The following is a 14,145-nucleotide window of genomic DNA, read 5'->3' as shown; positions in this document are numbered from 1 at the left end:
ATCTCACTGTGTGGTTTTATTAATTGGTCTGCTGCTACTTGGCAGAGAGGGTTGTTTGTTCTTGTAATCATGTAATTTTTTGACTGAATGCCAAATAACGTGTGTCAAATGGTAGAAACTGAAGTAAATGTTATTTTTGTCTGGAACTGGGCACAGCTATTCTGCTAAAGTGTTAGGGTGAACCAATCTGGCCAGGAGTTAAGGTGGAATTAGATTCTGTTGTTGAAATAGTTATCTTTAGTATACCACTTCAAATTTTTCTAATATTACTGGCGCTTCGGGTAGGGGCTGGAGTGTTGGAGGGTTTTTCTCAATGTTCCTTCTTCACCTTCAGCTTTTGGCCATCTCTGCATACCTGTGCCACAGCATTCTCGGTCCATATTTTTGCTGTTTTTCCAATGTAGCCTGCTACTGCTTGCCTCTAGGAACAAGCTAGCCTATTTATGGGAAAAAAGGATATTCTTTATTGTCTTGGTTTAGCGTCAGTCTTGAGTGGGGGTTGGAGAGGACAGAGATCTTATGTATTTGGGGGAACTAGGACTACATAACACTAAAAATGAGACAGAAGCTCTCTTCCCTCACTTGTGAGCAAAAAAAAAAAAAAAAAAAAAAAAAAAAAGCAGGTGATACTGCCATCTTGTGAGCAATCTAAAGACAAGAGTTCACATAAAAGGACAGAGGTGGGAGAGTTAAACAAAAGCAATACAAAGCCCAGACCCACATCTTACCCTGCCTGCATCTTTTTATTTATATGAGCTGAGAAATATTTTTGGTCTAAGCAACTCTAAGTTACATTTCTTGTTACTTACAGCTAAAAGCTTCCTAAATGATAAAACCACCATGAGCGTTCATGATTTTCCCTTGGAAGTGATGACAGTAAAGAAATGCATTAGAAGCCCCAATGTATGACACTGTGCAACTTGACTTAGCACCTTGAAAGCCAGGGTAAGGGCATGCTCTGGTCGCCCCATTCATCCAACGGGAGAAATCTGAGAAAAATTATGATACACCAGTTTATAATAGTAGTGAATTGTACTAGAGCATTCTAGGCTGCATGGCCTCTGAGACCTAAAGAAATTTCACAGTAAGAAAAAGTTGCTGACACCTAATTTACCTGTATCCTTAGAAACCTAGAGAATTTTGAAAATTAACCTCACGGATTTTATTCTTTAGTTTTGGCCATAATGCCGTCTAGTGAAATAAAGCAATCACATTATGGATTCTTAAATATAAAGGATGATAACTCAGTAGTTTATTACTTTGGTAAAATTGGTACATGTTAATTGAAAAAAAAATTTTAAATGAAGTACAAAAAAAAAAAAAAGACTACGCCAAAATTTTGCTTGTCAGAGAAAACTGTTGTATATATGATGGTGAGTAATCTTTCACACATTATCTATGAAACACGTATTTGAACATATATGTATGCAGACTTAACTTAACTGGATATTTTGAAGGTACAATCCACATTTTCACTGACACAATATGTATAATTCTTTCCTATCATTATGGATTGATTCCTTACTTTCTATAATTCCATTTTTATAGGAACTTGGAGAAATTTATCTATTTATTTCTAGTTTAAAAAATTACCCTCATTGTACAAATCCCTTTATATTATTAAGATGGCCTTATCATAAATTATTATTCTAAGTTTCCAGGTGGAAATCAGTCAGACCAGTGTCATATGTAAGAGATGAATCACTGGGTTCTACTCCTGAAGCCAAGACTACACTGTATGTTAACTAAGATGAATTTAAATTAAAAAAAAAAAAGTTTCCAATAAAAATTTTGACTAAAAACAAAAATCAAATCAAAAGAACTTTGACAGAAACGTGAAGACTAAAAAAGCGAAGTATTGTAATTTTGACATTTATTAAGAAAGTACTTTTCATTAGCAACCATTTCTGACACTTTGCAAATATTACAGGAAAACTCTGCCTTAACACACACGGCAGGAGTAAAAAGTCAATTATGTAAAATGCAGTGCAACCAGAAACATTGTTTATCAATTTGTACTGTCATTTAAAGTGCACATATGGGTACACACACACACACACACACACACACAGCGCTAAACTTAAACTGATGGAATACTGTATAGAAAGAGACCAAATGATAAGAATTCAGCTCATCCCTGTTTAAGACAAGACAAAGGATGGGAACCAATCCCAACAGGGTTACAACCCAATTCGTGTAATTTCAGATGACAACATTGCTTGATATTCTACATTTCAAATATTTTCCCACTTGAAGTGCTTATGTTAAGGTTACTTGCAGGATTCCTCCTCCAAATACATTTTTAAATGATCTTTTTGGGGTAAATAAGCTTAATAAAATTTTCAAACATGAGACTTTTATACATTTTTAGCCATTTAGTAAAAAGTACTGAGCACCTACACTGAGTTATGCAATGTCATGGTTTTAAAAACTCAGTAAATGAGTGAAGCCCCTTTTCTCATTAAGCTTACATTAGAGTAAACATAGATTTAGGCACGCTCTTCACTGTACTTTCGTTCCTCTGGTCTTTTATAAGCCCTAGTACAATGATAGTTAAAGTCACGTGCAATGAATCTTAAAATTGTGAGAAAACCCCTTACGGAGACTCTCTTGTTAGATGTCTCCATAGTGTGGTCTCCTGACTATCGTGAATGTTGAGGCTGGGCAGAAACATTATTTTCATGAAAGGAATTTTGTCTACTATAAGAACTCTAGGGAGTGGAAAATTTCAGTTCCCATTTGAGGACTTCAAAACAAATATAACGGTTTTATAGATCTTCACTTCTGTATGGATTCTCTGATGAAGGATAATCCTTACCATACTCTTCGCTTTTATAGAATTTGTCACCACTATGGACTCTCTGATGAATAAGTAGACCTGAGCTCCAACGGAAACCCTTACCACACGCATCACATTTGTATGGTTTCTCTCCTGTGTGGACTCTCTGATGAGCCTGAAGGTTTGATCTCTGACTGAAGCCCTTTCCACACACCTCACATTTGTATGGTTTTTCCCCAGTGTGGACTCTGTGATGAGCTTGAAGACTTGAAAACCCACTGAAACCTTTACCACACTGTTCACATTTATAGGGCCTCCCTTCTGTGTGGACCCTCTGATGCGCTTGAAGACGTGAACTCTCACTGAAGCCCTTTGTGCATACCTCACATTTGTATGGTTTCCCTCCTGTGTGGACCCTCCGATGCGCTTCAAGACGTGAACTCTGACTAAAACCCTTCCCACACATCTCACATTTATATGGTTTCACTCTAGTGTGGACTCTTTGATGACCTTGAAGATATGCTCTCTGACTGAAGCCCTTCCCACATACCTCACATATATATGGTCTCTCTCCAGTGTGGACACTCTGATGGCTTTGAAGATAAGATCTCTGACTGAAGCTCTTACCACACTCATCACATTGGTATGGCTTCTCTCCTGTGTGGACTCTCTGGTGGGCCAGGAGGGTTGAGGCCTTACTGAAGCCCTTACCACATTCTCCACATTTATAGGGTTTCTCTCCTGTATGAACCCTCTGATGAATTTGAAGATTAAAGCTCCAACTGAATCCCTTCCCACACTCCTCACATTTGAATGGTTTTTCTCCAGTGTGAACTCTCTGGTGGCCTTGAAGGTGTGAACTCCGACTGAAGCCCTTCCCACACTCCTCACACTTGTATGGTTTTTCTCCAGTGTGAACTCTCTGGTGGCCTTGAAGGTATGAATTGCGACTGAAGCCCTTCCCACACTCTTCACATTTGTATGGTTTTTCTCCAGTGTGGACTCTCTGATGGGCTTGAAGGTATGAACTCCGACTGAATCCCTTATCACACTCCTCACATTTATAAGGTTTCTCTCCTGTGTGGACTCTCTGGTGAACATTAAGAACTGATCTATGACTGAAGCCTTTACCACATGCATTGCATTTGTACGGTTTCTCTCCAGTGTGGACTCTCTGATGATCTTTAAGTTTTGAACTCCAACTGAAGCCATTCCCACAGTCCTTGTAAGCTTTCTCTCCGATGTGAATTTTCTGATGACCTTGAAGATATGAATTTTGGCTGAAGCTGTTACCACATGCATAATGTTTGTATGGTTGTTCCCTAGTATGGACTATCTGAAGGTCCTGCAAATGTGAGTCCAGACTGAAGTTATTACCACATTCCTCAGAACTATAAGGAATCTCTTCCATGTGAACTCTATGCTGAATGTTAAGATTTGAGCTACAAAGAAAACCCTTCTCATATTCTACATCTGTGTATAGTTTCTCTCCAGTGTGGATTTTCTGGTAGACTTGGAGACAAGAACTCTGATTAAAGACACCCCCATTCTCCTCATATTCATGGGGTTTCTCCTTAGTATGGATCCTAAAAATACTATTAAGGTCTAAGCTATGATTGAAGGCTTTCTCATAAATATTGCATCTATAGGACGTCTGTCCCGTGTGAATAAGTCCACAAGTGTTGAGAGAGGAGGGCTGACTGAAGTTCTCACCATATCCACATTTATATGGCTTCTCTTCTGTATGTACCCTCTGATGGGATTGCAGAGGTGAACTCTCAAAAACACAATCATCTCTTCTATGAACACTTGGATGAATATGAAGAACTGAACTATAACTACAGCCCTTTCCACATGGACTGTAGGTATGGGTTTTCCCTTCTAAGTGTAACTGCTGATAAACTTCAGAGTTGGAGTCGTCACTGAAGGCTTTTCTGTACTCATTACAGGAGTAGGGCTTTTGCCCCATTTTGATTAAGTCTTGATTAAGCAGTGAAACCTTCATGAGGTTTTCTCCACAGTCATGGCAGCTGTAAACTTTTTCTGATCTGTGTACTCCCAGATTATCATTGTGTGGTGTGATCCAACTGGTGCTGTCACACTTACGGAAATTATTTTTCATCAAAATTTGCTGACACCTACACTGATAATTATGTGACTCTGCCAGATACATTTTCCTCCAAGAATGCTGGGCTCTCCAAGATGGAAATTCTTGACTTTTTACGCAACTGGAAACATCCTCTATATGAGTCAATATATAGTTCTCATCTTCGGGAACATGAACTGGCACTCCTGCCCAAACCTGGCAGGGGAAATCACCTCGGTTTTGCAACTGAGAAATATTCCTTTGAAAATTTTTCATGGCATCTTGACACCTGGTTAACCCGCCTGTACTTTGTTGCCAGGTCTTCCGGGAAGAAGGCTCTTTGGGGGAAATGTAGCCTAATCCCACTGCTTGACTACTCTCCATATTATGTTGACTCTTGGCTCCTATAATGATAAAGAGAATTTAGATATGTGCAGAAGTGGAAGTTTTTATTCAGAGACTTTAAGATTTTGCAATTAGATCACGACATGAAATTACAGGAAAATTCATGTTACTATGTCTAAGAATACTTAGAAAATGGCTCTGGTTCTTCTTCAGTTGTATCAGGAATATAAGTAAGGTCCACATAATTCAAGCTATCTGTATGCCTCAAAATCAGGGATTTGCAACGCAACCTGGAAATATCAAACACGGTGGCCCTGTTCCAAAGGTCTAGTAAAACCATATACTATTATTTATGGGTTTATCATGGATTGCCTGGAGATCCCAAGAAGGGGGAATTCTCAAATTGGGAAGAATGGAGATTCAAGTGGACAAAAAACTTTTTTTCTCTCTGGCATGTGGGTATGGCAATGTTTTTGTCTGTACGTGTGTCAGGAGACAGTGTTAAATACCGTGCAAAGGTAAACACAGACCTTTATGCATGAGGCATCATATGGCCCCTATAAACTCTTTATCTTCATGAGAATAATAAATTCTTCTAAGTCACTGTAAGCCATATCACTTTCACCTCTTTTCAAAAGATATTTCACAATCAGCAAGGGCCATCGTATAGGTCAGAATGTGAAACACTGTGACAGAATTCAACTCCAAAGACATCAGGGGAAAAAAGGAGGTTGAGGGAGGCGAGCACAGCCAAGTTCCCTGGCACCTGGAGGTGTACTTTGAGGCAAATCACCAAAAACCAAAAGCTCAATGAACACTGACTTTGGCTTGTGTCCTTTTAGTGGAAAAATACTTTAATGTTCAGAAAATTTGAAGCACCAGAAGAGTTGAAGACAGGCACATTTGAGTATAAATGGTTTGTCGCTTAGTTATTAACACTCAGCTTCCTAGCAGACAGCGGATCCTCAAATCCAAGAGTACCTCCCTACTGACACCGGATTCAGCAGGGCTGACATCATAACATGTACCTTCCTAACACCCGGCAGCACATTAATTCTCTATAGCATCCAGAAAAGAAAGCAGTAAAACAGAACTAAGAGGGCATGAAGATGTGTTGTTTTTCATGGGAAGGTGGTGATGGCAATTTTGCCACAAGGCTGAAAAGCTGTATGAGAGGCAGGGCTACCCTTAGGGTAGCACCTGCTGATGAGAAAAGCAAAGGTCGCAGGAATCTCTTCTGGATTGAGTCTTTTTAACTTTTAAACTAACTCAAAACAGTGTATTTCTTCTTGTATAAAATCTTACCAGTAAACCCATACTATCTCCAACTTTTTTTTTTTTTAGTTTTGCATTTTATTTTTTTTCCAATTAAAATTTTTATTTTACTGAAAATGTTTTATTAAGGTTAATTTTCTTCCATAAATATTTTTTTTAATTTAAATTCAAATTAGTTAACATAGCGTGTAGTCTTGGCTTTAGGAGCAGAACCCAGTGATTCATCTCTTACGTATGACAACCTAGGGCTCATCCCGAAAAGTGCCCATCCCGAAAAGTGCCCTGCTTAATGCCCATCACCCATTTAACTCAGCCCCCCACCCACTTTGTCTACTATCCCCAACTTTAAAAAAAAAAAAAAAAAGAAAAGAAAGAAAAGAAGAGAATAGAAGAGAAAATAAAAGATAAGAAAAGAAAAGAAACAAAATGCCACACTGATGACTAGGGTGGCACTAGGCTGTGGGACACTGCGGTAACTGCAGGGTAATACTTTATGGCACATCCATACATAACGCCTCTCAATACTTCAAAAAAGCCAAACACTTAGTGATGTCTCTGGCTTCTCAAAAGCAAAGTTTCCAGTTATTACACTAATATTTTATCACTTAAACATGAAACGAAGAGACATCCTACAGGAGGCAGACAAAGTTAATAGCTTATATGTGAGAAGTTTGGTGTCCAGCTGGAGTTCATCATAATCCTTATAGTTTTGCTTGGTATCATCAAAAACACTCAGTATACATCCATAAAGATACAGTTTAAATACTTTATATCTTTTGGGACTGACATGGTGGCTTGAGGACATGAAAAGAGGCTTGCCGGTCAAAACCCAGTTTTTTACAAAGCAGCTCTTTCAACAGAAATTTGTACATAATTTTTGATATGACTGTCTCAAATATTTCAGAGATTAAAGTTTCATCTTGACCAGTGGCTTCACAATGTGAAAGTGTTACAGGAAGGGGAAAAAAGGTCATTTTACTTAGTTTCAGGCTCTATGGAAAAGATCACACATTTAATGACATTAACTTTAATTTCCTTTAGCCAGTGGGGTGTACCAAAACACCTTGTCATTTCCTTTCCCTCTCTCAACATTTAGGTTCTCTCTTAGTATCAATGGCAGGGTGCTGATAAGAAATTGTGTTAAATCAAATTCATAAACGAACTGAATAAATGAATTTGATGGAGAAAATATGCACTGCAAGAAAAACACTAAAAGGCCTTGTTAAGGTGCACCTGGGTGGCTCAGTAGGTTGAGCATCTGACTCTTGATTTTGGCTCAGGTTATGATCCCAGTCAGGTTATGATCCCAGGATTGTGGGATCGATCCCTGCATCAGGCTCTGTGCTGTGGAGCCTGCTTAAGATTCTCTCTCTCCCTCCACCCCTCCCAAGCTCGCTCTCTCTCTCTCACTGTCTCTCTCAAAAAAAATCTCATTTGAAGAAAGCTGAGAACTTATTTCATCTTCTTAGTAGTCCTTTAGCTTTAGAGGTTGAGAAATTCAATCATTCCAACATCCTCTATGAACCAATTCGATAACAAAAATTTTATATGTGTTGTAAATACCAAATAATCCCTTTAAACAGTTAGCTATAATGAATTAAGAAAAAAAAATCTGAGTTTAGATTTTCTTTTTCTCTTCTCCTTTAATATAAATTAGTCAAGAATATCAACTCAGGCAATCCAGGCTGAGATGAGCCTGCATTCTTACTGAGCTTTTTAAATAGTAAGAGAAACCAAGGCATTTTGCAGGCAGTAGAGGATGAAGTAACAATAATGTTTTAATTACAAATATTTACAAAGCTGGCTACTCTCCTAACCACATCTGAGACTTAGCTCTATCAGAGTATATTTAACCTTTGAGGATTTCTTGTCTGTCTCCACTGTTTTACTCCATGATTAAATGAGTTCTTTCTTTTTGGAAGGTTCTTAATTATCATTTCTTCAACAGATACAGGCTTATTCAGATCGTCTATTTCTTCTTGCATAAGTTTTGGCAAATTACGTCTTTCAAAGAATTGGTCCATTTCATCGAGGCTATCATATTTGCGTAGAGTTTGTCCACAGTATTCCTTTATTATTCTTTTAATGCCCACAGGACCTGGGTGATGTTCCCTCCTTCATGTCTGATATTAGTAATTTGTATCCTCTCTCTTTTTTTCTTAGTTTGCCTGGCTAGAAGCTTACTGGTTTTAATGATTTTTCAAAAAGCCAGTCTTTGTTTTCATTTTTTTCTCCATTGGCTTCCTGTTTTCTACTTGATTTCTGCTCTAATTCTTATTATTTCTTCTCTTCTGCTTACTTTGGATTTAATTTGCTCTCCTTTTTCTAGTTTACTACAGTAGGACCTTAGACAATTGATTTTAGATCTTCTCTTCCAACATATGCCTTCAGGGCTTTAAGTTTCCCTCTTAGTACTGCTTCCACTGCGTTCTACAAATTTTTATGAGCTGTGTTTTCATTTTCAGTTAGTTCAAAACATTTTTAAATTTCTCTTGAGATTCTACTTTGACCCATGTATTATTTACAAGTGTGCTGTTGAGTCTCTATGCATTTCGGGATTTTCCAGTTACTTAGTTTATTGATTTCTAGTATAATTCAATTGTGATCTGAGAGCACAATTGTATGATTTCTATTTTTTAAATTTGTTAAGATGTGTCTTATATATATAATGCATAAAACATATAATGTATGAAAACAAGAACAGGTTATGTAGAGTGGGAGCAGAGGGGGTGAGATGCAGAAAACAAAGACTGCCCTTTATATTAGAGCATAAAATTGGCCAGCCTATCACAGTGTGAGATCTGATATCAGAACCACTATTAACGATCAAAAGTTACTAAGCATATGTGTAACTTAAAACACGGATTTGTCTTCTTTTATTAGCAACGTGCCATTTTACCCACATTTTCTTTATGTCTGAAGTTAGTTCAGGCAAATGTGGTAAGTTTTCTATTAAAAAGTAAGTTGTGGCAAGGAATTGTAATTCTGGATAAACATGTCTGGCACATGTAAGACATCACCAAATATTTATGAAAGGTTGTGTTAAAACTTAAGGTGTAGTTAAGGTTAAGTTGACATATAAAGTTAAGTCACAATTGCAGCAATTACTAACACAGTGACGTTTGGTATCCCAATGAAGCCATAACAGAATTAAAGTTATCGAAGGAAACAGAGAGAACAGCTGTCTGAGACCCACGGATAGGCATGGGAAGTTTCTCTGTTCAGTGCCAGATAAATACATAACATATGCAATAAATTTACATAATAAAATATATAAAAAATAAAATGGAATATGATTCAGCCATAAAGAAGAAAAGCATCTTGCCATTTGTGACAACATGGATGGACCTTGAGGCATTATGCTGGGTGAAGTAAGTCAGACAGAGAAAGACAAACACCATAGGATCTCTCTTATATGAAGAATTTTAAAAACAACAACAACAAAACACCAAGCTTGCAGATATAGAGAAGAGATGGTGGTTTTGAGAGGGCAGGGATAGGGGTGGGAGAAATAGGTGAACTGATGGTTTTGCGGGCTTAAGTTTAAACAAATTGAATACGAATTTTAAGGGGTGTCTGGATGGCTTAGTTGGTTAAGCATCCAACTTCGGCTCAGGTTATGATCTCACGGTTCATGGGTTCGAGCCCCACATGGGCTCTGTGCTGACAGCTCAGAGCCTGGAGCCCGCTTCAGATTCTGTGTGTGTCTCTCTCTCTCACAAAAATAAATATTCATTTAAAAAATTAAAAAAAAAAAAAAAGAATTTTAAGATAACCGGGGCACCTGGGTGGCTCAGCTGGTTAAGCGGCCAACTCTTGAGCCGGCTAAGGCCATGATCTCACAGTTTGTGGGATGGAGCCCCATGTCCACACTATCAGTGTGGAGACTGCTTCGGATTCTCTCTCTCCTCTCCCCTGCTGACACACTCTCTCTCTCTCTCTCAAAATAAATACAGTTTAAAAAATTAAAAAAAAAAAAACAAAAAATAAAACAACGGGGCGCCTGCGTGGCACAGTCGGTTAAGCGTCCAACTTCAGCCAGGTCACAATCTCGCGGTCCGTGAGTTCGAGCCCCGCGTCAGGCTCTGGGCTGATGGCTCAGAGCCTGGAGCCTGTTTCCGATTCTGTGTCTCCCTCTCTCTCTGCCCCTCCCCCGTTCATGCTCTGTCTCTCTCTGTCCCAAAAATAAATAAAAAACGTTGAAAAAAAAATTAAAAAAAAAAATAATTAAAAAAAAAAAGAATTTTAAGAAAACTGAAGCTAGGTCAAGAGACTGTTCAGATGCTAGAGGATGAAAAGAGAGGACAGAACGGAAAGATGAAGAGCTGGGCATTTGAATAGGAAGTAAGTGCAAGAGTGTCTCAGTCGAAACCGCTGCGTGGGAAGAATCAGCTGTGATGTTGGCATCGATCACTTTTGATCCTGACTTTGGTTGACAGGCTAGCCTCAATCTTCCAAGAATAATGGCTACGTGTCTATAGATACTCAAGGACACCTAAATGATTAGAATCAGGACAGGCATTCATCAGAAAACAAACAACGCTCTGGAGTATCCCTCGATTGTGTGGATTTATTTTACGCCTACCAGCTGTCTCAAGGGGGCACTGAAGACAGCGAGGACCATGCCTCTATTAACCAAGCCTGGAGCCTGCCTCAGATTCTTCAAGGCGAAGAGAAAAGCAAGTCAAGTGAGCTGAAGCAGAAGCGTGACCGTGACGGGTCTCCTGGGCAGCAGTGGGGCGGTGCGGAACAGAATGAGTGAGCGGAAATAAACACAGGGAAATATGTGAAAAGCCAGAGGAAGCTGAGGGGACAGACGCCTTAGGGCCTGACCTGTTCTGACTCATGTCTTAGGAGAGGCTCTCTAGCTGCTGTGTTACTGCAGGGCGGCTCTTACCTAAACACCCATCTCTCTGGGTTTCTGTCTCCATCATCAACAGCTTTTCTTCTCTCTCCAACTGGGATATAAGCTCCGGTTTGAAGGGCTGATTCCCTGTAGAAAGGCAAGGACAGCAGAAGTTTTAAGTTTTGACAAAATCCAAGTGATCTTTTTTTTTTTTTTTTTTTTTTTTTTTCCTGAATCATGCTTTTGGTGTCTAAGAACTCCCTGCCTAATGCAAGGTCATGAAGAATTTCTCCTGCGCTTCCTTCTAGAAGTTTCACACTTTTACATTTTCCATTCAGTCTCTTAACCATTTTGAGTTAATTTTTTGGTGAGGTGCGAGGCATGGATATAGGCGCATACAGAAGTCCAAATGTTTCAGCACCCTCTGTTGAGAAGACTATACTTTCGAGGCGCCTGGGTGGCTCAGTCGGTTAAGAGTCCAACTTCGGCTCAAGTCATGATCTCGCAGTTTGTGAGTTCGAGCCCTGGATCGGGTTCTGTGCTGACAGCTCGGAGCCTGGAGCCTGCTTCAGATTCTGTGTCTCCCTCTCTCTCTGCCCCTCTCCTGCTCATGCTCTGTCTCTCAAAAATAAATATACATTAAAAAAGTAAAAAAAAAAAATTTTTTTTTAAAGACTATACATTCTCCATTAAATTGCTGTGGCACCTGTAATGCATCTAAAATAGTTTCAGAGGGGCGCCTGGGTGGCTCAGTCGGTTAAGCATCGGACTTCAGCTCAGGTGCGTGATCTCGCGGTCTGTGGGTTCGAGCCCCGCGTCGGGCTCTGTGCTGACAGCCCAGAGCCTGGAGCCTGTTTCAGATTCTGTGTCTCCGTCTCTCTGACCCTCCCCCGTTCATGCTCTGTCTCTCTCTGTCTCAAAAATAAATAAAGGTTAAAAAAAAAAAAGTTTCAGAATGGCTTGTTCTGTATCACTACAAGAAGCAAATCCACTAAAAATTGTTCAGGATCCCGGTTTCATTCCTCTACCCCCCCTCCCATTGTACCTAATGCTAAGGTGATATGATATAGTTACGTGCTATGTTCCTTAGCTATTTCCATAAGTTCTTTTCTCTCTTCTCTCTTCAGTGGCTATGGTATTAGTTTCAAATATAATTTAACTTTTCTTTCAGCTTTAGACTGTCGCGCCTTCGCATTCTTCATTTTTTACTGTTTTTTTCTTATTTAACTTTTATCATGTGGTGAACTAGCATATTTTCAAGAGTCCAGACCAGACAGAAAGGCACACTCAAATGAATGTGACACACCTCTTCCACACTCTTACCTCCCACCCACCGTAAGAGACTAACTTCACGATTTTCTGATTAATCCTTCTTGGGTTTCTTCTTATAAAGACAAGCAGATATACATAGATTTCCTTATTTCCCCTTCGTTCTTATACGAGTTGTGGTATACTATTAATGCTCTTTTGCACTTTACTATCTTTATGTTTATTTACTTACTTACTTATTTGTTCATTTTGAGGGAGAGCAAGCCAGGGAGGGGCAGAGAGAGAAGGAGAGAGAAATCCCCAACAGGCTCTGTGTTGTCAGTGCAGAGCCTGACGCGGGGCTCGAACTCATGAACTGTGAGATCATGACCTGAGCCAAAACCGAGAGTCAGATGCTTAACCGACTGAGCCACCCGGGCACCACTGCACTTTGCTATCTTTAGGGAAAATTTCTAGAAGCGAATTGCTGGGCCCATTGCTGAATAACTGTCATCTTGCATTCCTACTTTCAATGCATGAGAGTGCTCTATGTCCCGCCACTTTGCCCAAAAAAGTATAGTGTTTGAATTTTTGCTAATCTCATGGGTGAGAAATGGTATTTCAGTATAATTTTATGTAACATTTCTCTTATTTTTAATGAAAGTGAAATATCTACTCCTATGTATGCATGTACTTACATGTATGTGAGTGAATGTATGCGTGTGTGCGTGTGCGCACACACACACACACACACAGACACACACACTCCTACCTGCTAGTTCTATCCCCTGAGGCCAAGAAACAAAGCCACCACAGTGTCAGTGACACTGGATGCTAGGTATCCAGACCTTGTTGTTAAATACCACGCTCCAAGAAATGGATGATTCCAGAGCTAGGGTAAAGTAAAAGAGGGACAAAGAACAGCATGCTATGCCATCAAGTAAAGAAGTGCTCAAAACAAGGATGGGGGGATATTACAAAAGTCCGAATTTGGAGCAATTTTAGCACCCAAATAATTACAGTAATATTACAATCCATAGAAAAAAAAAAAAGTCGCAAGTCCCTACAAATAAACAAATGGTTAAGGCGTAGGGGGCTCTTGCTTACTGTAGAATGCCAAGAGCTGACTGCTAACTGTGAAGGAGGTACTAAGGCAGAAAATCATTTTGTAATGACCATGGTAAGGACTGGAAAAGGCAAGAATCATCACTGGATGCTAAATCTATGGGGAAATATTTGTGTCGTCTTAAAAAGTGTCGCCCTATGATTGCAAGAGAAACAAAGCAGTGATTTTATAGTGGAGAATTAGCACCACCGGGGCGCCTGGGTGGCTCAGGCAGTTGAGCGTCCGACTTCGGCTCAGGTCACGATCTCACGGTTCATGGGTTCAAGCCCTGCGTCGGGCTTTGTGCTGACAGCTGGGAATCCGGAGCCTGTTTTGGCTTCTGTGTCTCCCTCTCTCTCTCTCTGCCCCTCCCCTGCTCACGTTCTGTTTCTCTCTCTCTCAAAAATAAATAAACATTTTTTAAAAAATTAGCACCACCCACGGGGGACAGACTGTGTGCC

The 14,145-nt window shown here is 39.6% G+C and overlaps 1 protein-coding gene across 1 annotated transcript in view; it reads right to left on the bottom strand.

Moving 5' to 3' along the window:
• Window positions 1–1,180: 1,180 nt before the first annotated feature.
• The window catches only part of ZNF112 (zinc finger protein 112), a 33,347-nt gene continuing 20,382 nt past the window's right edge, over window positions 1,181–14,145 (bottom strand). Inside the window, exons 4-5 of the mRNA XM_049620939.1 lie at window positions 11,383–11,478; window positions 1,181–5,269 (exon numbers count right to left, since the gene is read on the bottom strand). Of these exons, the coding sequence (XP_049476896.1) occupies window positions 2,769–5,269; window positions 11,383–11,478 (2,597 nt within the window). The 3' untranslated portion in view covers window positions 1,181–2,768. The remainder of the gene's footprint in view (window positions 5,270–11,382; window positions 11,479–14,145) is intronic.

This window comes from Panthera uncia (assembly GCF_023721935.1).
Source record: "Panthera uncia isolate 11264 chromosome E2 unlocalized genomic scaffold, Puncia_PCG_1.0 HiC_scaffold_19, whole genome shotgun sequence".
NCBI lineage: Eukaryota > Metazoa > Chordata > Mammalia > Carnivora > Felidae > Panthera > Panthera uncia.
Note: the sequence above shows the minus strand (reverse complement) of the source record. Positions and strands in the feature narration are given on the sequence as shown.